Genomic DNA, 27,702 nt, shown 5'->3' on the forward strand with positions numbered 1-27,702 from the left:
GTGTGAGAGGGGATATGATGTCAGTCTAGAGCTAAGAGCATTGCGAGCAGGGGTGGGTATTGGAATGTTCTCATTAGCTGCCAATTTTCTGGAATATCAGAATAATTTTAGCACAAAGTATCCAGATTAAGGAATCAGACACCTGTGATCAGTTTGTGTGTGTGTGTGGGCGGGTGTGCCCACTAAGAAAACAGTTCAGCCAGAACACGTAATCATTCCTATTCCTAGAATTGGGTAACTGAGGATGTATCTTTGCAAACTGTTCATTGAGCCGTGCCCATGGCTTCTTGCCAGCCCTCAGAAAGATTTTTATATTTGTTAATTATCCAATTACTACCCAGAAGTGGGAGTTTGAAATCAAACCCAGACAGCTCCACAACGGAGCGTTCCCTTGAATCGTGAGTACAGGAAAGGATGTTTTCCATATTGGGAAACAGGCTGGCAGAAGACAGGGAGGCTGAGCTCCCAGCCCTGGCCATGTCCCAGGGTCACCTCGCTGGGGTCGATTTTCTGCCTCCCCAGGTCATTGCCCGTCTCAAGTCAAGGGCAGTTTGCCAGGCAACCCACTCCATCACCAATCCCTGTGTGCTGCAGGTCCCAGCAACTTCCAGTGGCCAGCAAGGAGGAGCCTGTGTCGGGCAAGCAGACATGCGTCCCGGACGGCGGCGACAGCAGCAACCCCGAGGCCCAGCTGCCCTCCATCTGCCTCAAGCAGGTGTTCCCCAAGTATGCGAAGCAGTTCAACTACCTGCGCCTGGTGGACCGTATGGCAAACCTGTTCATCCGCTTCCTGGGGATGAAGGGCACAATGAAGCTCGGGCCCACTGCCTTCCGAACCTTCATCAGGTCAGTGAGACCAAGCTCCCCGGGGTGCGGGTGGTAGTGGGTAGGGTAGGGTCAGTCCCACATCTGGCTGCTCAGATCTCCTCAACTACTCTTGGCAAAACCCAGGTGCCGGGTCAGCACCCTGAGCGGCTTACACAGGGTTTGGAGAGGAGGACTCTTGTCTGTTGGGTGGATGATTGAATGCTACAGATTTGACGCACTCCCAGTCTCTGTTGCTGATTCACGCACAGTTATGGGCACTGAGGTCTCTGAGCCCCCTGGGGCAGGCAGACCTTGCACTGTCCCTGTGGTTTCTCCATGGCTGTGCGCACCAAGCGACGGTGAAAACCACAGAGGAAAAAGCCCAACGCATGTTTCCCAAAGTGTCAGTCTCAGGAAGGGAAAGTTAAATAATTCAGCTGATAAATAATTGAATACGTTTGTCCTCATATAAAAATAACAGGATTCTGTTATAATGTGTGACACAAAAATTTGCCTGTGTTCTAAAGCCAACACACACGATAGCAGAGAAATTGCCTTTTTTGCTGCAACGTGCAGTTAAAGAGTCGCCACTCGGGTTCTAGGGAGTCTGCTTGAATTTGCCCTTTGGAGTCACAAGGGGCACTTGCCAGTTAGGTGGGCCTAGGGCAGTGATGTCTCCTTAGCCTCCCCGACTTCACCCTACAGAGTGCAGAGCAAGCTGCTGCCTGGGCCCAAGGACTGCCAATGTGAGAGGGCTTAGTCAAGGCCACGTGGAACACACCCACCTGACTGCGGACAAGGAGGGGAAGGGCCACAGGGCACAGAGGTCAGGACAGCTGAGCTCCGAGCTCTGCAGCTCAGGGGGTGCTGGGGGCTCCCATAAGCATTTCTGTTTTTTTTGTGAGGAAATCCCAGGGAGGTTCTACACAGAGAAATGTGACAAAGAGGGGAGACCCAAATTCCTCCAGTCCTATCAGCACACAGTGTATATAAATTTATAGGATGGTTACACGTCACCCCATAAATGTAACAATCATGCAATGTCAAACTTTTCTTAATGTTTAAGGAGATGGAGATGCTAACTTACTTGACTTGACCATCACATAATGAATATGTGTATCAAATTATTTTACTCCTTAAATACATGCAATTAAAATGTCATATTTTTTAATTCTAAAGATTACACAAAGGGGCCAAAAGTTAAGCCACTGCCTACAACATTACAAACCAAACCAAGTGCTGGCTTGAGTCCCAGCTACTGGACTTCCAATCCAGCATCTTGTTACTAAAAGCAATGGAAGCTGGCCTGAGAGCTTGGACCCCCGCCAGCCCCGTGGGAGACCTGGCTGGACTAACAGGCTGCTACTGACTTTGACCTTGCCCAGCCCTGGCTGTTATGACCATCTAGGGAGTGGATACAAGACTCTTTCTCTTCCTCTCTTTCCCCTACCCTCCCTCCACATCTCTCTGTTATTGTGCCTTTAAAATACATAAAGTGAATTTCTCTCTTTAAAAAAAAAGTTGCATAGAAACCTGCGGTTTGAGATGAGTGGTCAACACTGTTAGTTTCTTCTTACAAGGCTAAAGGCATTCTGATGAAGGTTGTACATTCTTATATAAACTTCAGGCAGACAGGTGAGCATACCAAGGATCCCGCACAGATATGGCACAAAGGAGGCTCCTGTGGAGTGGCTACCAAGCAAATCCAGACCCTTGTACACCCATGAAGGGCCCACAGCAGGGCACAGGGCGATGGCACTCTATCAGAGCGCGGACACCTTGAGCAGTCTGCCAGCCCTCAGTGCTACTGTCGTTTCCCCTTGTTGCTGGCTTTAATATTCCTGCCTCATGCCTCCAAGTGACACCTTCACAGTTTTATCCACTAAAGCAAGTAATTAGAATTCTCGAGTCAGAAACTATTTTTGTCAGAGACTTTTCTTCAAATCTAGCTGTTAAATGCTCACACCAGCCTTCTGATAGCCTAGGCAGGACGCCACTCAGAAGCACTGAATTTCTTCCATTTCAGCCAGCCAGACATGGGGTTTGCCCAGCAATGACTTTGGCCTTACCTTGGTTTTGATGAGTGGGGTAGGGTGGGGGAGGAGAGCAGAGTGGAAGGAGCACAGGCTGGGGCTGGCATAAAGGCTCAACTAATCCTCTACCTGCAAGAGCCAGCATCCCGTATGAATGCTGGTTGGTGTCCTGGCTGCTCTACTTTCCATCCAGCTCCTGGATTGTGGTCTGGGAAAGCAGAAGGGGATGGTCCAAAGCCTTTGAACCCTGCATGTGAAAGACCCAGAGGAGGCTCCAGGTTCCTGGCTTCAAATTGGCTTAGTTCCCCAGCCATTGCAGTCACTTGGGAATGAACCAGTGTATGGAAGATCTTTCTCTGTCTCACCTCTCTGTAAAATCCACATCTAAAATTTCCAACCAAAATAAATAAGTAAAAAAAAAAAAAAAAGAAACAAACAAACAAAAGAGAGGAAAAGAAAAGGAAAAGAAAAAGAAAAAGAAAAAGAGGGCCCAGCGTGATAGTGTAATGGCTAAAGTCCTCGCCTTGCACATCCGGGATCCCATATGGGCTCCGGTTCTAATCCCCGCAACTCCACTTCCCATCCAGCTCCCTGCTTGTGGCCTGGGAAAGCAGTCAAGAACAGCCCAAAGCCTTGGGTCCCTGCACCCACGTGGGAGACCTGAAAGGAACTCGTGGCTCCTGGCTTCGGATCGGCTCGGTTCCAGCTGTTGTGGCCTCTTGGGAAATGAATCATTGTACTGATCTTCCTCTCTGTCTCTCCTCCTCTCTGTATATTTGCCTTTCCAATATAAATAAATCTTTTAAGAAGAAAGAAAAGAAACGGCAAAAGCTCGGGGGGTCAGGCAGGTCTGGCTTCAGGACCGAACACATGGCCCACGGGCTGTGTAGCTTCAGTAAATTCCCTACCTTCTTGGAGTCTCTGTTCGTCACCTGTGAAATGGAGATGAGGGCTCCTACTTTGCAGGGCTGTCAGGAGGTGGAGATGTGAGGTGAGGCATGACGAAGCGCTCATGGAAAATACGAGCTGCAATATGACCGTGCGAGGACTGCAAAGCTGTTTGCAGTTCAGCTCTTCCACGCGCTTACTCAAGTGTCCTCAGATGCTGGAGAGCCCCTGGGCCACAACCTCGTTCCAAGGAGCTGCCTGTTCAGCGGGAGTCCTGTGGCTGCTATGTCCTCCAGGCAACGACAACTTCAAAGAAAGCCAGCAACAGGCATGTGCTGGGACGTGTGCCGAAACACCACTCAGGGATACGCTCTGACTCATGGAGGAGCTGCATCTGAGTTTCAGCAAGAGACATCCACCTACATCTGGCTCCAGTGCAATCATTTCCTCTCGTAAGGCAGGAAGCTTGGAGACGGAGGTCCCAGGGCCCATCAGGGAGTCTGCAGCATTGGCCAGTGCCCCACCTGTCTGTCATCTGCTCTCCCATCCTAAGTGTGCGTGCAAGTTGACCTTGCGGGTTCCCGGGAGGAGATGCGTCCTGAAGAAATGGGGGGACAGTGCTGTCTTTTGGCAATTGGCAAAGTTTATTTCCAGGGTTTCAGTTTTTATGCATTTCATGAAACAATGGTTCATACATAACTCAGAATTAGATCGTGTCTAAGAACACAGAGACAACAAAGAAACTAACAAGGCGACTTAGTCAAGGTTATAGTAACAGGGAATAGATGATACTGTCCGTCCTTGATTGACTAGACAGAGCACAGATGTCGCCTGTCTTCAAGGACAGCACGAAAGCACATCCAAGTGCTCACTGGGGGCAGGAGCACACTAGGGGAGAGGCCTTCCGCCTTCTCTTTCCTGGAGCCTCTTCTCAACAGGGTCCCACAGGCCTCCGCTGTCCCAGTTTTCCTACGGCTTGTATTCCAACATGTGCTCTTCAAGCTTCACGGCTGTAGTGTGGTCACAAGACAGCTGCTCAAAATCCAGCCATCACGGTTGAATCCCAGGCAAAGAGAAAGAAAAAAAAAAAGATAAGAGTCCAGGCCTCTGCCGGATGCATTAGCTCACCTGGAAGGTGTAATCAGTCACTTCCCTTTCCGTAATAGGGGCCACCAACATCGGCCGTACAGGAAGTTAGGAGCTAGGATTGTTCTTAGTTGTGCATATCTCGATATGGTAAGGTGGAAGAGGACGGGAACAGACAGGGAGGTACTCTCTGCCCCATGTGATTCTTGGGCCTTGGATCAGACAGTTTCACCACACAGGCCCCCAGCCAGGAGGGTGTCATACAAGGGAGCCACAAGGTGGACAAGCTGGGGTACTCTCTCTGCACAACCTGTTCAGGGACCTAGAGCTGCCAGAGCAGGGGCAGCGTCCACACCAGTGCGAGTCCAGAGAACTGAAAGCCAGGGCTTGGCTTCCTGTGGATGTCTTATCATCCTCCGGGAACCCGGCCCCGTGGCATGTGCCTCGTCTCCACCTGTAGTGGAACACCTGGCAGCCATATGACATTCCCAGATAAGCACAGGACCTTATGGCCCTCAAGGGACTCCAGGTCTAAGGGTACCTGTGTTCCTTTAAGAATCATGGCTGGGGTGTGTGTCCCCACCACCCGTACCCTCATGCCCTGGGAACAGCAGTCAGCATGTTGAAAGTCCAGCATAGGGGGCGGCTGCCTCCATGGTGGAATCCAGGCAGGCTCCCAAGAGGAGGCAAGGTTTGGAAAGGGAGGGACACACAGCCCAGGTGGAGGAGGAGATTCTGCAGTTGGAGTACACAGTGGTGCATGTTTAGAAGTCAGGAAAGGTGTATCATGTGAGCTAAAAGGGTGACAAAAGCTAAACTGGCTCTTGGGACTCCTAGTAGAATTCTCTAGAACCTTGCCCTAAGAAGCGCATTCTCAGTTGCCTACAAGGGCAGACAGGCAGCATGCATGGGTCCCCTGGGCTGGATATGTGAGTTTGGAACAGTGGGCTGGGACAAGGCTGGGGAACACACACACATTCAAGGCCCGGGCCACTGCTGGCCTGCTCAGTTCTTCAGGGAAGCCAGGTGCACTGACTGTGACATGGTGAAATATTGGCAATCCAGAAAACACTTGACACGCATTCCATCGGAGCCTGACCACCCATGGAGGCCTCAAGTGGGTGACTTTCAGCGTGAGAGCATGCAGGCTCCTGTGGAGAGGACAGCCAAGCTTGTGCAACAACTTGGGAAGCAAACAGGACAGTGTGTGGCTCTAGTGAGAAGGATGCCTCCCAAACCCTCAGACTAGACCAAGGCAGCGCTGGAGCCATCATTACAGATGTGTGCGCGAGGCTCACACACCTCTGTCCCTTTGTTCTCTGTAATGATGGGCACTTGCGTGAGAAACTTTTTTTTTTTTTTTTTGCTGGGGATGGAGGTGATATTAGAGAACGTCCTGCAGCCAGCACTGGCCGGGTCCTGTCTGTGTCAGCCCGAGGGAGCAGGACACGGGGATGGCAGAGGTGTCATGGGAGCAGGCCTGCAGGTGACAGGGGACCGGCAGCCCACACAGAGGAGTGCATTTACGAGCCCTCCCACCCCCAGCCAATGTCTGCAGTAATTAAGTATGCAGCAGGGAATGGAGGAAATACTGCTCAACCGCTAATAGTTTTTTTTTTCCCCTCCCCTTTTAAAACATACCCAGAAACCCCAGCAGCGGCTTCAACCGTGAGGATTTATCACGGTGTGTTCAGTGTTGCCAGCTACATTTAACAGCGAGCATTTTCTCCTGCTTCAACCTTACTCCTCTCTCTGCTTTCTACTTTGGTTTAATTTTTTGCTTCATTATGAATTAATAATATTGATGCCATATGTTAAATCGAACCACAGTGCCCTTCTCAGAGCCCTTTACGAAAGACATATTCTCAGGCGAGATACTCCTTTTGGAACGCCCACGCAGGCAGCAGAAGTTGAACTTGGCTTTCCTCTGTGCTACCCACTCCTTTTCTCCAAGTTCCTTGAAGAGGGTGAGAGTGGGGCAGAGGCAGGGGAGGAAATAATAAACACTTCAGCTGAATTTATTCTTGGTGTCCATCTCTCAAAATGCATTGCATAGATCAGCAGTTTTCACAGTGAATTATGCTAATGCCCGTCTGGCTGAATCCTATTTTTCTTTTTTGCGAAGAAACGAGAAAGAATGAAGCATCATTCTCCCGTCAACACCTGACTCTTCTAACCAGCTTTCTGTGTCGTTTCCTCCAGAGGCGCCTACCAGTACCACATATTACCATTGATTGTGTTCCTCCCATTTCCTCTCTCTCTTTCTCTCTCTTTTTAAAGATGTATTTATTTAGTTGAAAGGAGAGATCTTCCAAACACTGTTTCTCCCACCCCCTGCAAATGGCCTGGATCGGGCCAGGCTGAAGCCAGGAGCCTGGAACTCTGTCGGGGTCTCCAACATGGCTGCATGGGTCCAAGTACTTAGAGCATCTTCCCCTGCCTTTCCAGAAACTAGACTGGAAATGGAGCAACCAGGACTGGAAGCAGTGTTCTCCCGAAGATCCCACCACGCTGGCCCCCATTTGCTCTTTAAAAATGTATTTAATCATAACTGCTGGGTGTGGACGCCACCCTAAGAAACAGAAACGACCTCATGGGTGGTGTGGTTTGCCATTTCTCTACAGTGAATGCGTTTCTCTCCTGCCCTGGCAGCCGGGTGACAGATCTAGGAAAGGGGCCTTGTGATTGACCTGGGATACTTTGCCCCACTCTGCCTGGGTCAGGATCCTAGTGATTTGCATATGCCGCATCTTCCAAGGCAGCAGCCAGCCTTGTGGGCAGAGCCAGGGGAGGTTCAGCAGTTTGCCAAAATCGGGTTTATTTCCAGGAAACACGGCAGTTCATGCCTGACTGGAGCATTTGTTTCCTTCCACTTGGAAATGCTTCCTTCCTCATCACTCTCATGTCTTCCAGAACCCCAGGTCTCATTTAAAAAAAAAAAAAAAAAGACTTTTTTTTTTATTGGAAAGGCAGATTTTACAGAGAGAAGGACAAAGAGAGAGACAGATCTTCTGTCTACTGGTCCACTCTCCAAGTGGCTACAACAGCCAGAACTGAACCAATCTGAAGCTAGGAGCCAGGAGCTTCCTCTGGGTCTCCCACATGAGTCCCAAGGCTTTGGAACTTTTTTTTCCCCACTGCTTTCCCAGGCCACGATCGGGGAACTGGAAGGAAAGTGGAGTAGCCAGAATACAAACTGGCGCCCATTTGGGATCCCAGTGTTTGCAAGGTAAGGAGTTAGTCACTGAACCATCATGCCTGGCCCCCAGGTCTCCTTTTGAATGAGATGTTTTTTCTCCTCCTGCTTTGCCATTGCACTCCCTCTGGTTGTGACAAAGATACTGTTTCATAATGGGTTCCATCCAGAAGGGTGTCATTCCCTGAGAGGCAATGCAGTGTGTTAGAATGTTCTAGAATTGAGCTGTAAGGGCTCTGGCTTCTCTGTCACAGATTCTTTGATGACGTTGATGTACAGTGCTCTCTCCTGAGCAGGGCTGTGAGCCTCCACCCTACACAGTGCTGTCCTTTACGAAGCTGCACCCCGGCAGTCTTTGCCTTCTCCCTGTAGACATTTAGGTAGTGTTCCGTCTCACTTTTAAATACATCAGGCTCATCTGTTAACCACCTTACCAAAGCCCAACTCTGGGGTTGGAGGGGGCGGGGAACAGCTCTTTGCTGCACAGAGAACGATGAACACTAGATTCCAGAGTTGAGTTCATGGAGTGGGAAGAGCTGGATTTCCCGTGAGATGTTAGTGGTTGGTAAGAAGTGGGGATGATCAAGGCTGAGCTTTCTACACCCCTGCTCCTAGCAAATCCGAGCGAAGTGTGACTCTCCCATCTTCCATGCACATTTTCCTTGGGTTCTGGGGTGCAGTGGGAGGGAGAAAGGTGGGACCTCGCCGTGCCCACCCTGTGTGCCAGGTACTGATTTGGTCCTTGAAAGAGCCGTGTGTGGCAAGTAGCCCTATCTGTTCTTGAGGTACATATACGAAGTTGGGGTGCAGCAGGCTTACTCGGGGGTCACACTGCATAGTCAAAGTGCAGGCTCACATGCACTTGACTGAGAAGCCCATCTTTCCCCAGTACACACTGGCCTCTTTCCTTTGATCGGTTCTGGCTTCTCAGGCTACTGTATTTCCTCAGATTTCTCTTCCACTGAAGAATGTATCCTATTCATTTGAAGAGCTGCATCCCAGGGCACCAAGGGAAGCCAGTCTCAACAGCCAGGGCCCAAGCAGGCTTCACATTTTTTCTCCAGACTCTGAGATGACTTACACCTTCTGAGAGCGGGTCAAGACCTTCCCCTCCGCAAGGCTCACTGAGCCCAGAATGCTGGCTGTACAGCCTGAGCTCAGCATCAATTGCATGACCAGCAGATGGATGAGTGGGCGGCAAATCCAGCCTCAGGGCCACACATATTGAGCTTCTGCACCTTTCCCTGTCTGAATCTATTGATAACATCTGCCGTGCTTAGGGACAGGCCTGGGAGACCCCATCTCTAGGTCACCCTGACAGTTTTACTTGCAGGTTGCTATCGCCAACTTGCCCAACAGGAGCCCTCCCTACAGGTTGTTGGCCTGAGACGTTGGCATTTGATTTCTGGGGTTCCCCCGTAGTCCGGAGATGGATGAATACACACACACACACCACCTCCCTGTTGCTAGGCCATAGGTCCCAAATCCAAAACTCTATCTCTCGGGAAAGACCTGGTTATGTATCCCTGCTTGTATGATCTTGGACTGATCCCATCCTTTCTCACTGACATGGGTCCAGAAAACCTCTTGTAGCTGCTGAGCAGGAAAAGGCATTCCCCCCCAAAAAGGCCTTAGACTAGAACCACAGTTCTTTGAAAGCATTTCCTGGGTCCCTCTGTCTCAGAGCAGATGTTGCACTCAGCTGTTTTTTGCAGGTCTAGCTGGAGAGGCTGAATTACCTGGGAAGTTGGGCTGGGGAGATTGGAAGATACCTGAGAATTCTCTTAGGTAAATTACGGCTCCTGTTAAAGGCTTGACACTTCTATTTTCTACCTGTCAGGGAGAAAAAAAAAATAACTACACAGCAGTGGTCAGTTTGGTTTCCCTTTTTCTACTCCATTAACCCTGAGAGCAGAGAGCCAGGCAGCCTTCCATCCTGGGGGAAGCAGGGAGCCCAACGGACAATGATGTGCTAATTAGAGAAAACCTAGGGCCTCGCCTAATGAAGCTTGGGAAATTAGCAGTGCTGCTAGATTACTCTGGGCGAGAACAGGGATGCCAACCATGCAGAACCCGATAGAGATAGCCATCTCGGTGACAGGTGATGAGAAAAGCTTCGCACACGTTGACATGCTGCTACTGGGGCTCAATAACTGCGTGCTGATGTGCTTTGAAGCCTGCCATGGTGACTTGCAATGGCAATAAGGGAGCGGGGTGCCCCTCCCCACCTCCTTCCCTACCCTGCCCCAGGAAGAAGCAGGATAGGAACTGATGGCCTGGGAAACAGGGCCAGGCAGGGAGCAAGGGATGGAGGGGTGCTCAGCAATGAGCTACGCCTGCCTCCACGGGGCCCCAAAGCAGAGAGCACCCTCAGCCACTATCATCAGGGGCGAGTGTGGGTTTGGGTTTGGAGACTCCCCACCTTACCAATCAACCCATTTCCTGTCGGGCTCCCTGGGGGAGCTGTTCACACAAGAAACACTGACAAATGACAGCTTTGAAGCCACTTCATCGTCAGCCAAGTCCACAGGTGGGGATGCATTTGAAGGGTTGAGAGCAACATTGAACACAATTCATCATGGTTCAGGGTCACGTCCAGCCTCTAAGACCATCCCATTCAGGAAGGGCACAGGGGCACACCGGGACTAGCCAAGTACAGGCTGCCTTAAGAACCCAGATGTGCCATCTCTCCAGAATGAGCAGGATCCCTCAGGCAGCAGCCTCAAGGCTGAGGCCCCAGCTCTGGAACAGGAGAAGAGGAAAGCCAAGAGACAGGGAAGAAGAGCGGCCATGCTGTGGGCCGGTCACGTAGCAGACACAAGGCCCGTTCTGTAGCATGCACTCCATCTGTGACCAAGCACATTTGCAGGTGTTGTTGTCCCCATACCTGGAACCAGGGAAGCAAAGGCTTAATTCAGTTGTGCACAGATAACACAAGACTCAAATCTCTATCTGGCCTGAACCTCAGAAGTATGCTCTTTGTGAGATGCCAGCTGCCTCACCACATCCCCAGATCCCTCAGAAACTGGAAGGGGATGATGAGACGCTCAGATGGGCACCCTTCCCTGTTCCTTCTGAAGTCAAAACTCAACGGGTTCTCCCTGGCAGCCAGCAAGACTGTCAGGTCACACCAGGGATTGGGACTGGGTCTGTGCTACTGTGAGGTCTACGTTCTGGACTTCAGTGTGACCGATTTGAGGCTTCAATGCAGTCTTCAGCGAGCAGATTCAGATGGGCTAAGTGCAGAAACCTGGAGCCCCTGCATTTAGCTGTGGTCCCAGGGACCCACCCAGTGAGTGGGTCCAGTGGAGATTACTTCATTGGAGGGAGCAGCAGCTTTGGTCCCCCACTGGTGGTGTCACTCTGGGGCCCTCAGAGCATCCCTGGGCACCCAGCTTTTCTTCTCCTAAGCAGCAAGAAGAGGAAGTCAGGTCCATGAGGTGTGGTTTTTGAAAGGCAGGGTTTGTCACTTCCTTGTGGCCACAGACACCCAGTGGCTCTCATGGCAGCTCCTGGGGATGGGTGGTGTTGCCTGAGGCTGCAGAAAGATGAAAGGTTCTAACAGTGCCCCATACCTTCCAAGTGGCAAAGCCAGGACTCAACCCAAGACTTGCTGTGGCAAAGCCCTTGCTCATTCCCTCCCATCAGACCCCTGATAGCCAAGAGACTAAATGCACAGGAGCACACGCGCGCCCAATCCTGCTTGTAGACCTGTGCAGCCATATGTGTGTCTTCCAGTGTCCCTGCCATCCACCTCCAGGAGTTCCAGACAGGGAACACAGCCCTGGCAGGGACATGGCCATAAGGGAAATAGCAGAGGCTGTGGACTCCTCTCAGGGCTGGAGTCTTGGAAAGGTCAAGGACAGGAAGCCAGCAGGTGGGTGTCCAGTGAGGGCCCTGCTTTCTGGTTTGCTGACAGCTGCCTTCTTCTGGCATTGTCACGTGGCAGAGAGCAGAAAGGAAGCCAGCTTTTTCCTACCACTTCTCAGAAGGGCACTGATCCAGGGCCAGCACTGTGATATGTTGGGTTAAGTCACCACTTGCAGCACCAGCATTCCTTATAAGCATGGGTTCAAGTCCCAGCCTCTCCACTTCTAATCCAGCTCCCAGCTAATGCACCTGGGAAAGAAATAGAAGATGACCCAAATCCTTGGGCCCCTGCCACCCACATAGGAGACCCAGATGGAGTTCCATGCTCTTAGCTTCAGTCTGACTCAGCACTAGCCATTGCAACTAATTGGAGAGTGAACAGTGGGTGGAAGCTTGTTCTGTCTCCTTCTCCCCCTTCCCCCCTCTCCCTCATTCTGCTTCTCCCTTCCTCTCCCCCTCCCACTCTCCTTCCCTCTTGCTGTTTTTTTTAAGGAGCACTAATACCATTCATGAGGGCTCCACCCTCAGGACCTAAAGCCCCATCTCCCAGTACCATCACATTGCAAATGCAGGATTGTAACCTGTGCAGTTTTGGGGAAAGGTTTCGTGTAACCCAGCAGGCCACAGAGGCAAGGGCCCAATCCACCCAGCCCAAGTTAGGCTCTTGCTAACTCTCCCCCATCTGGTGTCCGGCAGGAATTGCAAGCTCAGCAGCGGCAGCTTGTCCATGGCCTCTGTGGACATCCTCTACATCGACGTCACCAGGAAGTGGAACTCTCTCGCCTTGGACAAGCGGGACTCAGGTACCTGATGGCCGCCTCCACCACACAGGCACCGGGCAGGATGGGCAGACAGGAAGGGTGCATTTTCTTCCCTTTCTCATTGAGGGGGAAGGAAGTAGATGCGCCCATCAGTCCAAGATGTCATTTCCAGCGTGGAATGAAATTTTAGGTTTGGGCCTAACATTCTAACTCTACCATCAGCATGCCCTGGCTTTGCTTAAGGCTCAGTTATTCATTTATCCATTCCTTGAGTCCATGCTGTGCCCTGCATTGGGTGGACTGATGTGGAAAGTGCTCGGTTCCCACCTGGAAGGAATTCACCACGGGGGTGGGGGGCAGCAGATGAGAAAGTGAGTTTTGTCTTGTGTGATGCGGGCCAGGACAGAGGGCGGTGCAGAGGTGTTGTTTTGGAGCTCAACGCAGGAGGTTCTGGTCCAGGGAGGGCCAGGGTGGCCAGCCCGTGGAGGGGGGCATGAGGGACAAGCTGTAGAGGCAGGTGAGTGGCCCTTGACAAGGCTGTTGTTGGCCTAGACACAGACACGGGGGAGGATGCTGTGTGCCCCAGGTACCCCACAGCCCATGATGGGGTTGGAGCAGAGAGGGAAAGAAGAGGGAGACGGAGCTGTGGAAGCCTTGAATATCACATGGGAAATCACCCTGAACCTCCAAGGCATGTTTGGGGGAGATTTGGGTGGACAGCTGCAGAGCCTGACCTGTTTGCTCACGCTGAGTGTTTCTCTAAAAAGGTACACAAACTCTCATACACACACACACAGTACCTCCAGCTCCTCTGTGAAATGACGCTGGCTATACCTGCATCCAGAGTTGCTGTATCCATGGGCATGGAACCACATGAGGACATCCCTGACGGCACCTGCCAGTTCCTCTCATCACTGGGTTCCTCATGGGGAGACTCCTGGGAGTGGCCCGTCTGACAGCTGGTACTTCCCAGTCCAGGCTGCCCCACAACTTTTCACCCACAGCGCCCACAACAGGCTTTCCCTACAGGGCATCCCCGACAACAAGGGCGCTTGGGGTCTGTTGGCTGCCGGCTCTGTGCTTGGGAACGAGGCCACCAGCTGCCAGTTGGCGGCCACCCTGCTGTGTACCACATGCTCCCCTGGGCGGTGTAAAGGGACAGGGCTGCTGGAATTCTGGAGGTAGGTCTGATGAGGTGTGTGGCACAGCAGGGAAACTGAGGCTCCGACACCTACCCACCTGGCTCCCCTGCCGGGCTACTTTCTCCTCTAATTAGTCCTGGATGGAGCAGGGCAAGCTCCAAGCTCCCTGCTGCTCTCCTTTCTGCAACTCAAGAGCAAAACTCCAGTCACCACAACAGGAGGACTTTTTCTGCCATCAAGAGCTCCCCTGCACCTTGCAAGACTGGGTCAGGAGCAAAAAAAGTAGATGAAAGATCATTTGCTGGCCCGAGCTTTCCCACATGACAGCCGTGCCAAGCAGCAACGCTTGCTGCTGGCGTCCTCAGAAAGTGAAGCTGCTGCCACCGCGGCCACTCAGTGAGTTGAAAGCGGGTATCATCATCACCGGATGCTGTGGAGGGGGTGGGGGCGGCAGCGGAATTCTTAAATATTGAAATTGATCAGGAGTAGCAGCAGGAAGCTATTTATCATGTTTTATTGCTTCAAACTAGCATCGCCATCTGGCCCATTGTTCATTCTGAGTGGGTTTTCATGTTTTGTTTGCCTCTGAAATCGCTCCCTGGGAGCAGCACCCACGGGATGACCGTAGCTCAGGCTGCGGGGGTCTGACAGAGGCTGTCCACTCTGCTGACCAAATTCAAGAAAATCTGAAACTTTTTTTTTCACTTAGTTTTAGCACATGCCAGTGAGGGAATCTGGGAGTGGCATCTGGTGAGGCCCTTTGACACCTTTCTGTCAGCCCCTGACTATGTGGACTAGCAGTCAGCAGCAGCAAAGGCAACTTTGAAAGGACCTTGTGCAAGGAATCTTCCGCAAGGTCATGGGAAATGCAAATTGTGAAAGCAATCTGTGTGGATCTCATAATGTTTTGCACCAAAGGAAACATCTCTGTTGATTTTGTCAATGAGCCCTTGGGAATGTGCTCTTGGGAGCACCATCACTGCTGCTTCCTGCCTGGACTTTACAAGTGGGTGATGGTGCCTCATTTTACAGGTAGGGGTGCTGAGGTTCCAAGAGCAAATGTGACCTGTCTGAAATCGCAAAGGCAGGACTTGAATTCAAGCCTCCTGACCTCTGGGCCCAGGGTGCTGTCCCCAATCGGGGACGTTGCACATGACCTGGACCGTGCAGTGGGAGTGATGAGTGTGTCAACACAGAGCATGCCACGTGCCGCGTCCCCCAGGCAGGGAATTCCAAATACAAGAACCAGGGCTTATGGTAAAGGTGTCCCATGGGCAGGGTCTCCCAGCGGCTGAGGTCAACACCCACGCCCAGTACATGCATCCGCCCCCTTTCCTGAAGCCAGCCACATCATCCCTTTGCCCAAATGAGATGTCCGCAATGCCCACCAAAGGGTCACCCGAGGTCCCTGATGCATAAGACCTTTTGGAATAAAGACACCTGCCAGAGAGAGCAGCCTGCTGACATGGAGAAGAAAGATGGCACTTCACCAGATTTGTAAGGAAAGAATCCAGCCGCATGAGAGAAAGCATGCACATCACACACACACACACACACACACACACACACACACACACACACACACACGCAGAAGCACAGACCATCCTTCCCGCTTGTTCGCCGATTGTTGGATTTGCTCCCCAGTATGCCCACAACCAGCAGAGTTGGGCGCCCCTGAGATCTCAGTTGGGGTCTCCTACAGAGGTGGGCAGGGATGCAAGCCCCTGAGCTGCTGCCTGCCAGCTCCCACAGTGTGCAGCAGAAGCTGCGATGGGGAGCAGAGTCGGGACTTGAACCCCGGCTCTCTGAGATGATGCCCAGACAGCTGCTGTGCCAGAAGCCCCGCCTTGTTTTGGTTTTGTTTCATCGACATTCAGGTGCGCAGACTTGAATGAATCCCCATTCTTGCTCCTTGAGACTTCCACCATGGCCCATACGAAGCCTGATTTTACTTAGCTTTGCATAGGATCTGTTTTTAATAGTGAAATAACGGCCCACTAACTCCCTACCCAAAGCAGAGTTAGGGTTCAGAAATAACCTGCATCGATGCACTGTTCTCCCGCCAGCGCCTGCCCACTCCCCACTGCGCCCCTCATCACCCTCATCTGCATCCCATGCCTATCGCTCCCTAAATAGGCTCATCTTCCTCTCTGCTAGAATGTCAAAGACTTTTCGGGAGCTTGATGGAATTTAGTAATAGGCAGTCTCACAGTCTCCAGCATGCCAATGCAATTTGTCATTTTTTTTTTTTTCAAAAAAAAAAAGTTAAGGATCTTCATTTCCAATTTTAGAATTTTGCCGCAGAACACAGAAATCTAAATGAGGGCGTTATCAGCATAAAAACTGGGGTGTCATAGCCCTCTTGTTGGCCAGAATCAAAGGAAGAAGCACGTTTGGCAGGCAAGATGCAGTCACGTCATGTCAATTGCACTCACACGCAATTTCAGTATCCCGGAGACTCTGCTCTCAGCTCTCCGTGGGCAGAGATGAGGGCAGCATCAAGATGAGGCAGTCAGAGGCGACATGGCTGGTCTCAGCTGGGAGAGGCAAGCATTGTGGCCTGCGGAGGGGACCCCAAGAGCCAGGCCTGGGCATCTGCCCCCCCAGATACCAGACCAGCTTCTTTTCTCTTTCTAACTACCCATGGGGCTGTTTTAAGGGACAGAAATAATTTTAAAAATCTGTGGAAAATGGGAATTCAAAGACAAGTCTGTTTTGGTGCTAAACGTTTTTAAAATTCATGTGTAGCAAAGGGTCTCCCAAAGTTGCTAAAAATGCAAATTATGAAAAAACAAAACTGGGTGAATTCCAAAAAGGTTTTACGTGCAAACAAACCTGGCTTCTAATTCTATTTTGCCATGAACTTTCTCATAGGCTAACGGCCCCTTCCTGGTCATGAGAGAAACTAGATTGTAAAGAAAGAGCAAATGCACTGGAGTGTCTCCTCCTATCCCCCATCCATGAGCGTATACACACACAGACTCACACACATGATGTAAGGATCTTTAAAGAAATCCATAGAAATGTGTAGACCCCGATTGAAATCCAGGCTCGTAGCTTTGGCCTGGCCCAGCCCCGGCTATTGCAAATATTTGGAATGGGGGGAAGGGGAGTGAACCAATAGGTGAAAGTAACATCTCTGACTTCAAACTCCACCTCATCGTGTCTCTCTGCCTTTGAAAAACTCTGCGTATAGATTTCAAAAAAATGTTTGAGACTGAAATTAACTTACCTTTCAATTTCACTTCCCTTGAACTTTTAAAAGCCCCTTTGGCTTATGTTACTGATTCTTGAATAAAAATAAGAGACACTTGTGCTGCCTGAGCGGTGGTCCCTGAGCTGTCTGTCCCAATTGTTGGGCTGCCCTGCAGTGTACCCAAAGCCCTGGAATTGGCCAGCTTGGCTTTGAACCCAGACTTCATAACTTTAGGGCTTCAAAGAAGTTTAAAAATTTTTCTCCCAGACACCTGTTCATGCTGGGTAAAGTGGAGGTGTAGTGGTTGCCACCTGCTAGAAGCTTTGAGATGAATGAGATGAAACAAAACCTGGGGAGTGGTCAGGGCGGTAGCTGTCCCTGGGAAATGTCCAATCAGCAGAGGCTGCCACTGTTGCCATCACCTGTCACCGTCACCCTCATGTTACTTTGGTTGCTTCCTGGGACCTATGCTTGCAGGTGTGTTCTGCAGGTATTGGGCAACAACCACAAGAAAGGCCTGGGACATGTTTGCAGGAGATGCTGGGTGAACCCAACAAGGTACCAGGCCCCTTGTCCTTCCCCTGCCTGCTCACCTTGCCACTCCTTACTGGGGTGTGGTCTGGACCGGCATGGGAACCCATGTGCCAAACTCCAAGGGGGTTAGGGGCAGGGAGGCTGCTGTGGAGCCAGGGAAGGCAGCAGGAAGTGCCACATGGGCAGCCAGGGGCAGCAACAGTGGAAAGCTGGGCACACAGGCTGCTCACATCTTCCAGATATGCAGGCCTTGCAGGTGCCCCTCCAAGCACTTGCCACTGCCTCAGAGGTCTGGCTTTGCCCAAGCTCTCACAGACCCTGCTACCAACTTGCCACCATTCCAGCCTCTCATGCTCAGTGGATTTCTGCAGGTCATCTGTTGCCCATACATTCGTGCATCACCTGGGATGAGCCCCAAGCTCAGCATCTGCAGTTAGTGAGGCACAGAGAGGTGTAGAAGTATTTTCACTGGGAGGCTTCATGAGGCCTCTCTTATGCATATACATAGGCACCCCCACCCTCTGAAAGACGGGGCGCCTCGCACCACGTCTGGCACAAATGCTGCCGTCAGATGGGCCTCTCTGGATGTGTGCCCTGCACACTTGCAAAATAGTTGGCGTCAGGATTATTTTTAATAAAGGCAAGGGAGGCAGCAGGGTGCCAGGCTGTCCTCCAGCTTTCTCCCGGCCGGGGGGCTTTTGAGGCCACCTGCAGGGTGGGCTGCTTGTGCTGGAATGACTTCCTGGGGCACGTGTCACCTCTCCTGGCCCTGGGTCTCACAAGGACCTGTTCCTCCACATCCTCAGTGGTGGGGGGATCCAGCATCTGGTCTCATCCCCAAGAAAGACGGAAAGGTCATAGATCTTGCTGTGTGGCCCCCATGGTGGCCTGGCGCAGGCTGCAGCCTCCTAGGCAGAGCCTGGGTGGCTTTGTGCCACTTCCTGTGGACCTCCTCCAGGAGCACCTGCATGGCCCCCAGACTTGGATGCCCTTGATATTGGGACTGATGGTGCTCACCACATGCTATGTGGTCAGGGTTCAGAAAAGCTGTGTAAGCCTTGCTCCCACGGTCACTCTTCTCCTCCTTGACTGGTCCCTGGTGTCATTTCTGATATACACATTTGTGTGAGTATGTATGTGTGTGTGTTCTCTTTACACACTAGTCACCACTCTCCTGATCTGCCCATCCACTCCAGGCTCACACACCCAGTGAGCTTGGTCCCCTAACAGCCCCATTTCCAGAGGAGGAAAGCCATGGCTCAGAGGGGCAGAGTCAGCTCCCGCAAGCTGGCCCTGAGTCTTGGCTCTGAGCCACCTCCAACAGTGACAACGACCGTGCCCGTCGCACAAGGTCCCCCAACCCGAGATGATGCTGGACACATCCCTTAGAGTCATATGAAGGTGTGTTCAGCAAGATGCTCTGTCCCTCAGGCTTAGATGACATCCATCAGGAAACGCAGCCAGGGGGCTTCCTGTTGGGGATTTGGGGGGTCTCTCCTCAAACTCCTCCCCGCTGTCCCTTCTGCAGACTGGTGGAGTCAGACTTGTGTCCATGTGTGCTGTCCAACTGCATCGCACAGAGAAATGTCCCTAATTCTCAACTGAGAGCTGAAATGTGAACTGGACAGGCTGGGTGCCACCTGCGATAAGAACAGGGCAGTGCCCAGGCCGAGATTCAGCCCCAGCATAACTAAACCTTCTCCAACAAACCTCCTTCCCCATCGCCTTACTGCCAGGTGTAGACACAAGACCACCTACATTTAGGAAGCTTCTGGTGCAGACCCTGTCAGCTTCTATTTTTTTAATTAATAGAGTTTGCCTTCTTAGAAAATAGACTTACAGATCTTACTGATCTGATAAAACACACAGAGAAGTTCTGCACATAACCCTTCCCTGCACACACCATTTCCCCTATAACTCTGTCTTGTGTTACGGGGGTATGTTTGTTATTTTAAAAAGTATTTTATTTGTTTGAAAGAGAGAAAGAAGGAGGGATAGAGGAATCTTCTATATGCTGGTTCACTCCCTAAATGGCCATTAGCTGGACCAGTCTGAAACCAGGAGATTGGAGCGTCTTCCGACTCTCCCCTGTGGGTGTAGGGGTCCAGGCACTTGGGCCATCTCCCAGGTCATTTGTCAAGGAGCTGGATTGGTGGAAGTGGAGCAGCCAGAATTCAAATCAACACCTATAAAGGGTACCAGCACCATAGATGACAGCTTAATTCGCTATGCTACAGTACCACCCCTCCCCCCATGCTGGTATTTGATTACTCATGCTGATATTTGATTATTGCGGAAGGTCCTAGGTCACACTCGAGTGCACTCTGCATGGTGTGCTGGGTCCTTGGACTCTGACAAATGCATCACACATCCACCATGATGATGTCACATGGAATCATCTCGCTGCCTTGCGAGTGTCCTGTGCCGCAGCTGCCATGTCTGCGTCTGGTCCCCTGGAGATGCTGCTCTTGCTGCTCTCCCCAGACTGGCCCTTTCTGGTCTGTCATGATGCTGGGATCACACCACGTGCCGCCTTCGCAGCTGGCCTTCCTCCACCTAGCCACACACACTTCCGCTCCTCAGTGTCTGTTTAAGGCCCTACAGTTCATGTTTTTTCATTGCTGAGCGTTTTGAGTGAGTGCACCAGCTTGTCGGTCTGGTCACTTCCCGAAGGGCAGCTTCTGGTTTGGGGCCGTCACCAAGAAAGCTGTGTAGACTTTCTCAGCTTGATTTGGACAAGGCTTTCAGCACGGTCAGGCCAACACCCAGGAACATGCTCATCGACTTAGTGTCATGGTTCATATTGGGGTCCCCTTGCCTGGGGGTAAGGAATGCCTAAAGAACTCTCCCCAGCTCTCACATTAGAGACTCCACAGGTGCCTGGGCTGTGCTTTGAGCGACACACTTGTGGCTTTATCAGATTCACTGTTTCTGTTTTTATTGGAAAGGCGGATATACAAAGAGGAGAGACAGAGAGGAAGATCTTAGGTCCAATGATTCACTCTCCAAGTGGCTGCAACGGCTGGATCTGAGCCAATCAGGAGCCAGGAGCTAGGAGGTCTTCCAGGTCTCCCATGTGGGTGCAGGGTCCCAAGGCTTTGGACATTCCTCCACTGCCTTCCCAGGCCACAGGCAGGGAGCTGGATGGGAAGCGGGGCCGCCGGGATTAGAACCAGTGCTCATATGGGATCCCGGCGTGTTCAAGACGAGGACTTTAACTGCTACGCTATAACGCCGGAGTTTTCTGTGTTCCTGTCTGGAGATGAGCTATTTGAAAATGCTGCCTTTCCAATCAATGCCTTGGTTACCTATACTGTTGAGTTTGTTGTTGCTGTTCAAGAAGTGGCCGCTTTATACAACTTTTTGCATGTACCTTGCAAATCATCAGCATGAGCATTCAGCAGTACTGGGGTACGGGGGAGGGGTGTGGGAGGCTCACGGACAGAGCTGGCCCGACTGGCAGTACCTAGAAAGGCACCACCTCGGGAGGGCCGGACGTGGGCTTGGTAAGCACATGAAAACTTTCTATCTGACCTCCGTTTTGAATAGTTTTAAGAAATGTTGTATATGGAGGATGGAAATGCTTATGTATTTATTTAAAGATTCTTCTATTTGAAATTAAAATTATTTGGTAAATAATGGTTTGATATTTGGGGAGGGTTTTGGAGGGAGATGATGCTGCTGAGAAATTTAAAGCTGTTGCTTCCGCAGCAAGGTGCTGTTAGTGAGTGGGGGATGCCCTTGTTTTGCCCAGCTGTTTGTTTTACATTTCTTTTATCCCAAATATTAAGGCAACTGACATTCTCAACGAAAATTTCAATTATACTGTAGTTTTTTTCTTTGTTGCAATACATTAAAATTTCAGAGGTACTTTGGGGTTCTAAAGCTAGGATTTCTAAGTCAGTATGTGCGTTTCACATAATAAAGCTGTTAATGGTAAGCAAAGTATTATAATACTAACTAGATTGTTCCACATCTGTATAGTATATTACATGTATTTTGTGGAACTGAGATTATAGAAGGTTTAAAGTGTCAAACATGCGTTTAATGTATATTTTTACACAAATTTATGGCAATTAAAATATTTGGAGACAAGGGTGTCACATTTCAATTTGTAAAGAACTTTTTAACACTTCTGTGTCATTAAGATGTTTTGTATAATGCCAAACCGTAGCTGGAGAGACTAAGTTTAATAAATATCAAATAGATTTTCTGTATTAAAAAAAGAACTTTTCTCTCCTCCTCTCCCCTTCCCTCCTCCTCTCCCCTCCCTTCCTCCTCTCCCTTCCGCGTCTCCTCTCCCACTGTTTTGTTTCTCTGAAGAACCCTGACGTAGTAAGACCACGTGCAATTGTGTAAGCGTTTGCCAAACTGTATTACACAGTGGCTGAGCCGCTGCCTGTGCCCCAGTCATGCCTGGGAGAGCCTGCTGCTCCACAGCGTCAGCACCCAGCAGAGTTGGGGTCATGTCTTTCAGGATCTGGCCATGCTAGTGGTTGTGCAATGGTTGCTCGCTGCTTTCATTTGTAGCTCTCCAAAGCCATTTGATGCTGATTTCCATTACATGTATTTATCAGCCATCTGGATACCTTCCTCTGCAGTGAGGTGTTTGTGTATTTTATTCATTTTTAAAATGAAGTTGTTTATATTCTTATTGTTACCTTTCCAGCATTTTTTGTATGTTATTGGAAACAAGTTCTTTATCGGATATTGATTTTGCAAATATTTTCTGTCTGTGGCTTATCTCTTCATTTTCTTAAAATATTTTTCTTAGCATGGAAGCTTTAAATTTTAATGAATTCCAACTTAATTTTGCTTTTCTTGTTGCATCTAAAATGTAATAGCCAAGCCCAAAGTCACTTAGACTCTCTTCCCTTCTCTGTTTTGTGAAAATGTACTTATTAACTGGAAGTATGTATTAAAAATTCTGGCACAATGCTTATTTAAAAAAAAAAAGAAATGATAAGGCTTAAAAAAAGAAAATGGAATGATGTCAAATGCTATTTTAAAATTAAGGGAAAAAGGGGTTTGTTTTGTTTTGTTTTGTTTTGTTTTGTTTTTAAGCAAGGATGAGTTAGTGTTGTGGGTTAAGCTGCTGACTGAGGTACTGATGCCCCACGTGGGCTCTAGTCCTGGCTGCTCCACTTCCCATCCAGTTCCCTGCTAATGTGCCTGGGAAAGCAGTGCAAGATGACCACAAGCACCTGTGCTTCTGTCCCACGTATGTGGTAGACCCAGATGAAATTTCTGGCTGCTGGTTTAGGCCTGACCTTGACCCAATAATTGCAGCCATTTGGGGAGTGAAACGGCAGATGAAAGATCTCTCTCTTTTACTAACTTTGCCTTTCAAATATATAAATAAATCTTATGCCCACCCCAAAATAAGTACTTTAAATGTGAATGGTTTAAATACACCAACTAATATACAGAGATTGTTGAGAGCACAAAAAAAAAAAAAATGACCCAACCACTTATCATTTATAAGAAGCCCATTTTAAACTTAAAAATAGAGAAAAGGGAATGAAATAAGATACACCATGTTAATACTTAAAGAAAGTTGGAGTAGCTATGTGAATTTCAGGCAAAATAAACTACAGAACAAGGAAATACTTAAGAGATAACAAGGGGTGATAATAATGATGGGGTCAGCTCTTCAAGGAAACTCAGCAATCTTCAGCCTGTATGCACCCACCAAGTAGAATGTCCAAATAAATGCAACAGAACAGCAAAGAAAAATAGCTAAATCTACTATCAAGGGAGATTTCAACTTCAGTAACTGACAAAGTGACTTAACAGGTGGGGAAGCAGCAAGGGTATTAGTGAATAGAAAGTGCTACCAACGACTGGATCTAATTGGCAGGTTTAAAATGCTGCAAGAGAGGCTGGTGTTGTGGTGTAGTACATTAAGCCTCCAACTGAAGCACCAGCATCCCAAATGGGAGCTGGTTCAAGTCTCGGTTGTTCCACTTCCAATCCACCTCCCTACAGATGCACCTTGGAAAGCAGTGGAAGACGGTACAAGTGCTTGGGCCCAAAGTGTGTTCTCATGCTATCAGAATTAAAGTGAAAGTAAATAATACAGGATAGGTGTAAAGTCCACACCATTTAGAGGTTAAGTTCTGCGTGTCTAAATCGCATATGTTCCCTCTGCTTCAATATTTTGGGAGAGGGACTGGTACTGTGGCATTGTAGGTAAAGCTGCCGCCTGTGGTGCTGCCATTCCACATAGGTGCCAGTTTGAGTCCCTACTGCTTTGCTTCTGATCCTTTCAAACAAATAAATCCCTAATATTTTTTAATATTACGGAAGAGATGATAGAGAATTGATGTCATTTATATCATAAATGTATTGTAGACTTTACCAGTGCACCTAACTGGCCCTGACAGGAAGGCTGTTACAATTTTTTTTGTTTTCCTTGTGTGAGGGTTTGGTAAATTGTGTCTTGACCTATATCATATATGTTTACAAGATTTGTAGGCATAAACTAAAAAATAACATGTACTGATGACCCCCCTTTCATTGCTGATAGCAGTTGCTAATTAGTAATATAGCAATCTCTTATTTATTTTTCTGGCTAGACCAAATTTCATCAATATTTGTAAAAATCCACCTTTTACTTTCTTTGGTTTTTCCAGTTGAATCCCCTATGTTTTGGATTCAATTGACTTTCTCTCTGGTTTTCATTACTTCCTTTCTTCTAGCTTCCTTGGCATGTATTTCGTTCTCTTTCTCCTTGTTTCCTTAAAATGAAGGTTTGGAATCTTCCATCAGTGCTGTGAAGTTTCTCCAAAGCAGTACCACATTCACTCCACCCCCCCTCCCCCAAACTTTGACACATCCTGTCTTCATTCTCATTTCGTTGTAGGGCTGATTCTCTCAGGACTTCCGCCTGGAATGGAAGTTCCGCGTGGTCTGGCTGGAGGCTGGCTGGGGTGAGGGCCCTCTGGAGGGGCAGATGTCAGAACCCATACCGCCTTGGCCTTGGCCTTCGCTGGCTTTGATCTTCTTCCCCTTTGGCTGTGGAGTTCCCTAACAGCTTCTCCTCAAGCAGGGGTCTTCCCAGTTGTAACCCACCTGCTCCCTGCTGATGTGTTTTTTTCTTCAGCCTCGGGTTTTTCTTCAGTCCTTGCTTTAAGAAATCACCAAAGTTTAGAGGATCCCGTAGGACCGAGCCTCCAGGCGGTTTCAGCTCCCAGCCCAGCCCACGCCCAGCCGCCCATGCTATTGTCAGTGCGGCTGCCAGCTGCCAGGCTGTGGCAGCGGGAGCTGCTCCTGGCAGGCAGGCGGATCTCAGCCCCTGATCTTCCAGGTTCACCTGTCTCTGCGTTGCAGGGTGGCACGCTGCCCTGTGACCTCGGTTTTCAGACGGATCTAAGGAAAGTCATTGATTTCCAGTTCTACTTGGCTTTTAATATATATTTTTAAAATCTTATAAGGATGGAAGCAACAATTTCTAAGCCCTTTGCACGTTGGAGCTAAAACTAGACATTCTCTGAAGGCGTATTGTACACCACCCCCATCCTGAGGGTTCAGCTTTCCATTCTAGCTTGCAGAAGAAGCAAGCTCAGGAAGGTTAAGCAATGTGCACCCCACTAGCCAGTGTGTGAGTGACACAGCCAAACTCTTCCTTAAAATCTGATGGAATATGAGAAACTGTACCTAAAGGCCCTTACAGGCCTCTCCACCCTCAAGTCCAGGCTCAATCACTTAACCTAACGGCACACGGAGAACCGCAAGGGTCAGTTGATGGCTTCTTTGTAGTCAGCGAAATGTTCAGTTATCCACTAGCCTTGCCCAGCCCGTGGTCCACCCATCTCCCACCAAGAGCAAGGTCCAAGTTTATGGTCACGTCCTCTAGTACATGTCCACTTTGCTGCTGCAGAATCACAGCATTTGACTCCTCAAGAGGCTTCGGCGATCAACCTGCTCCCGCCCTGTGACTTCACAGCTCAGGGACTCAGGCCCCTAGCAAATGATTTAAAATGCTACCATTTCATGTCATTGGCTTGCTGCCCCTGACCCTGCTTTTCTCAGGAAAAACCTAGATGCATCCTTCTTGAACACAGCCAGCTCACAAGCGCAATGACCCCCTTCCCTACCCATCCTTGGCGTTTTAGAGGGAAGTGAAGGCGAACCCCAGGCTCTCCAGGGGTCATCTGCATCCCCGCTGGAAGACTTGGGGAACATCCGGTACCCAGGCATCTTTGACCTCCTCGTGTCCTAAGAACTCTGTGGACCAGTGCCGCTAAGCTGGGGACATGTGCTAGTAACTAGAGATAGTTTTGGCTGTTGCAGCTGGAGGAGGGGCTTGCCCAGGGGTGCTGCTAAAAATGCTGCAAGGCGTAGAACAGGTCATGTCTTCCCCATAACCCCCCAAAAACGATCTGGCTCCAAAATGTGTACCTTGGCCAGGTTTTCTCTTCTACTCCCCTAAAACACAGGTGCTGATCCCCTGTGCTCCCCATGGCCACGTGAAACAGCTGGCAGGCACTCAGCTCTGGGCTCCTGGGCTAAGGCACACCCCTCATCTGCTGGCAGGGAGACCTTACGTGACTGCTGTTGGGTAGCAGGTGGGCGGCCCTGCCCACACTTCCCTGTGATGGCATCTGTGAGGAGAGGAGGGAGCCTTATGTAAGCCCAGCCTCATGCAACCTTCTGTTATGTTGGCACCCCCAAGGCCTGGGATCCCCCACCCCGGCCTTGCTCACATCACTGGAAGACCGGCTCTGTTCTGAACAAGCCACCTGCAGGGTGGGAATTAGAGCTCACCAGCCCAGGAGACTGCCTCTCTGCCGCCCCAATCCCTCATTCTGCTCCCTTCCTCTCCCCACACCCTATGCAAGAGCTATCACAGGCTGTGGCAGGCTAGGTCAGCATGCTACCAGCTCTGAGCCACTTCCTTCCTGAAAGATCCTTCCCTACCTCAGCCACCTGGGCAGTGCCCACACAGCAGACCTTCCTGGGGGAAGCTCCTAAGACCCGACTCCCTGCCAGACAGCCGTGCTGTCCTCAGTGACACACCTGCAGCAGGTCCAGGCTCACTGGACCCCGAACATGAACAAGTGTCTGCCTAAGTTCTTCGCTTGCTCCCCAAGGATGCTGAATGCCTCAGTACCAGGGCCTGGGTCAGGCTTGGGGGCCAGCATCTGCACCATGACAGCTCATTAAGGCTTGATTGTGTGAATGAATACGCAGCTGGGAGGAAATCTCACCAGGCTCCATATTATTTGAGTGTTTGCTTCCAGAACCTTCTGCCATTGAAGCTGTGTGAACTTGAACCAGTCGCTTGCCCTCCCCACCAGGTGCACCTATGGGGAACCGGCTGCAGTGAGCCACAATGGTGCCAAGGATAGGATGAGACTTTGCATTTTTTTTTTTTTAGGTTTATTAATTATCACTTGGAAGGGAGATTTACAGAAACAAGGAGAGACAGAGAAAGATCTTCCATCTGCTAGCTCACTCCTCAAATGGCTGCAACAGCCAAAGCTAAACGGATCCCAAGGCAGGAGCTTCTTCCAGATCTCCCACACAGGTACAGGGTCCCAAGGCTTTGGGCCATCCTCCACTGCCTTTTCAGGCCACAAGCTGGGAGCTGGATGGGAAGCGGAGCAGCAGGAACATGAAGCAACACCCTATGGCATGTCAGTGCTTGCAAGTGGAGATTAGCCTGTTGAGCCCCTGCACGGCCCCAAAACTTGCAGACTGACTTGTGGAACCCTCATCAAGTTCAGGACTCTCCCTGGCTCTCTCTTTGCCCCCAGACAGAGCCACTCCTGGGCATGGATATCCGGCAAAGACGCATTTCCAGTGCACTAATAAAATTACCTTCTCTAAAGAAGGCAATTTGCATGTTAATGTTTTGGGTAATTTTGTGCAGTTCCATTGCCCCCAGGGCTGCAATTTCTCTCTGACAAAGTGACAAAAATAAACTCCCTCCTAAGACAGCATTTCTCTTCCCTCTCCTTTGTGCTCTAATGTGACATTCTTAATGGGAGTCAAGTTGAAACCTGTCTTTTTTATGACACTTTGTCTGGCTCCCGTCACCTCTCCAAGTGACAGGTGGGCTCCTTGGAAGACCTCGATCTCCTGTCCCTCCCCTCTCTGGCCCAGGCTCTGCTCCTGCGTAGGTTCCAGAAGGCCCAGCAGGTGCCTGGAGGAGCCAACAGGTCCACTGTCCCAGTTGCCCACC

General features: G+C 50.1%; 1 protein-coding gene across 1 annotated transcript in view; it reads left to right on the forward strand.

The window, feature by feature from the left end:
* TTLL11 (tubulin tyrosine ligase like 11) overlaps positions 1 to 27,702 on the forward strand; it is a 212,881-nt gene that overhangs the window by 172,552 nt on the left and 12,627 nt on the right. Inside the window, exons 7-8 of the mRNA XM_040962895.1 lie at positions 595 to 846; positions 12,577 to 12,683. Coding sequence (XP_040818829.1) covers positions 595 to 846; positions 12,577 to 12,683 — 359 coding nt within the window. The remainder of the gene's footprint in view (positions 1 to 594; positions 847 to 12,576; positions 12,684 to 27,702) is intronic.

This window comes from Ochotona curzoniae, unplaced genomic scaffold (assembly GCF_017591425.1).
Source record: "Ochotona curzoniae isolate NIBS_2020 unplaced genomic scaffold, NIBS_Ocur_1.0 scaffold_3208, whole genome shotgun sequence".
Lineage (NCBI taxonomy): Eukaryota > Metazoa > Chordata > Mammalia > Lagomorpha > Ochotonidae > Ochotona > Ochotona curzoniae.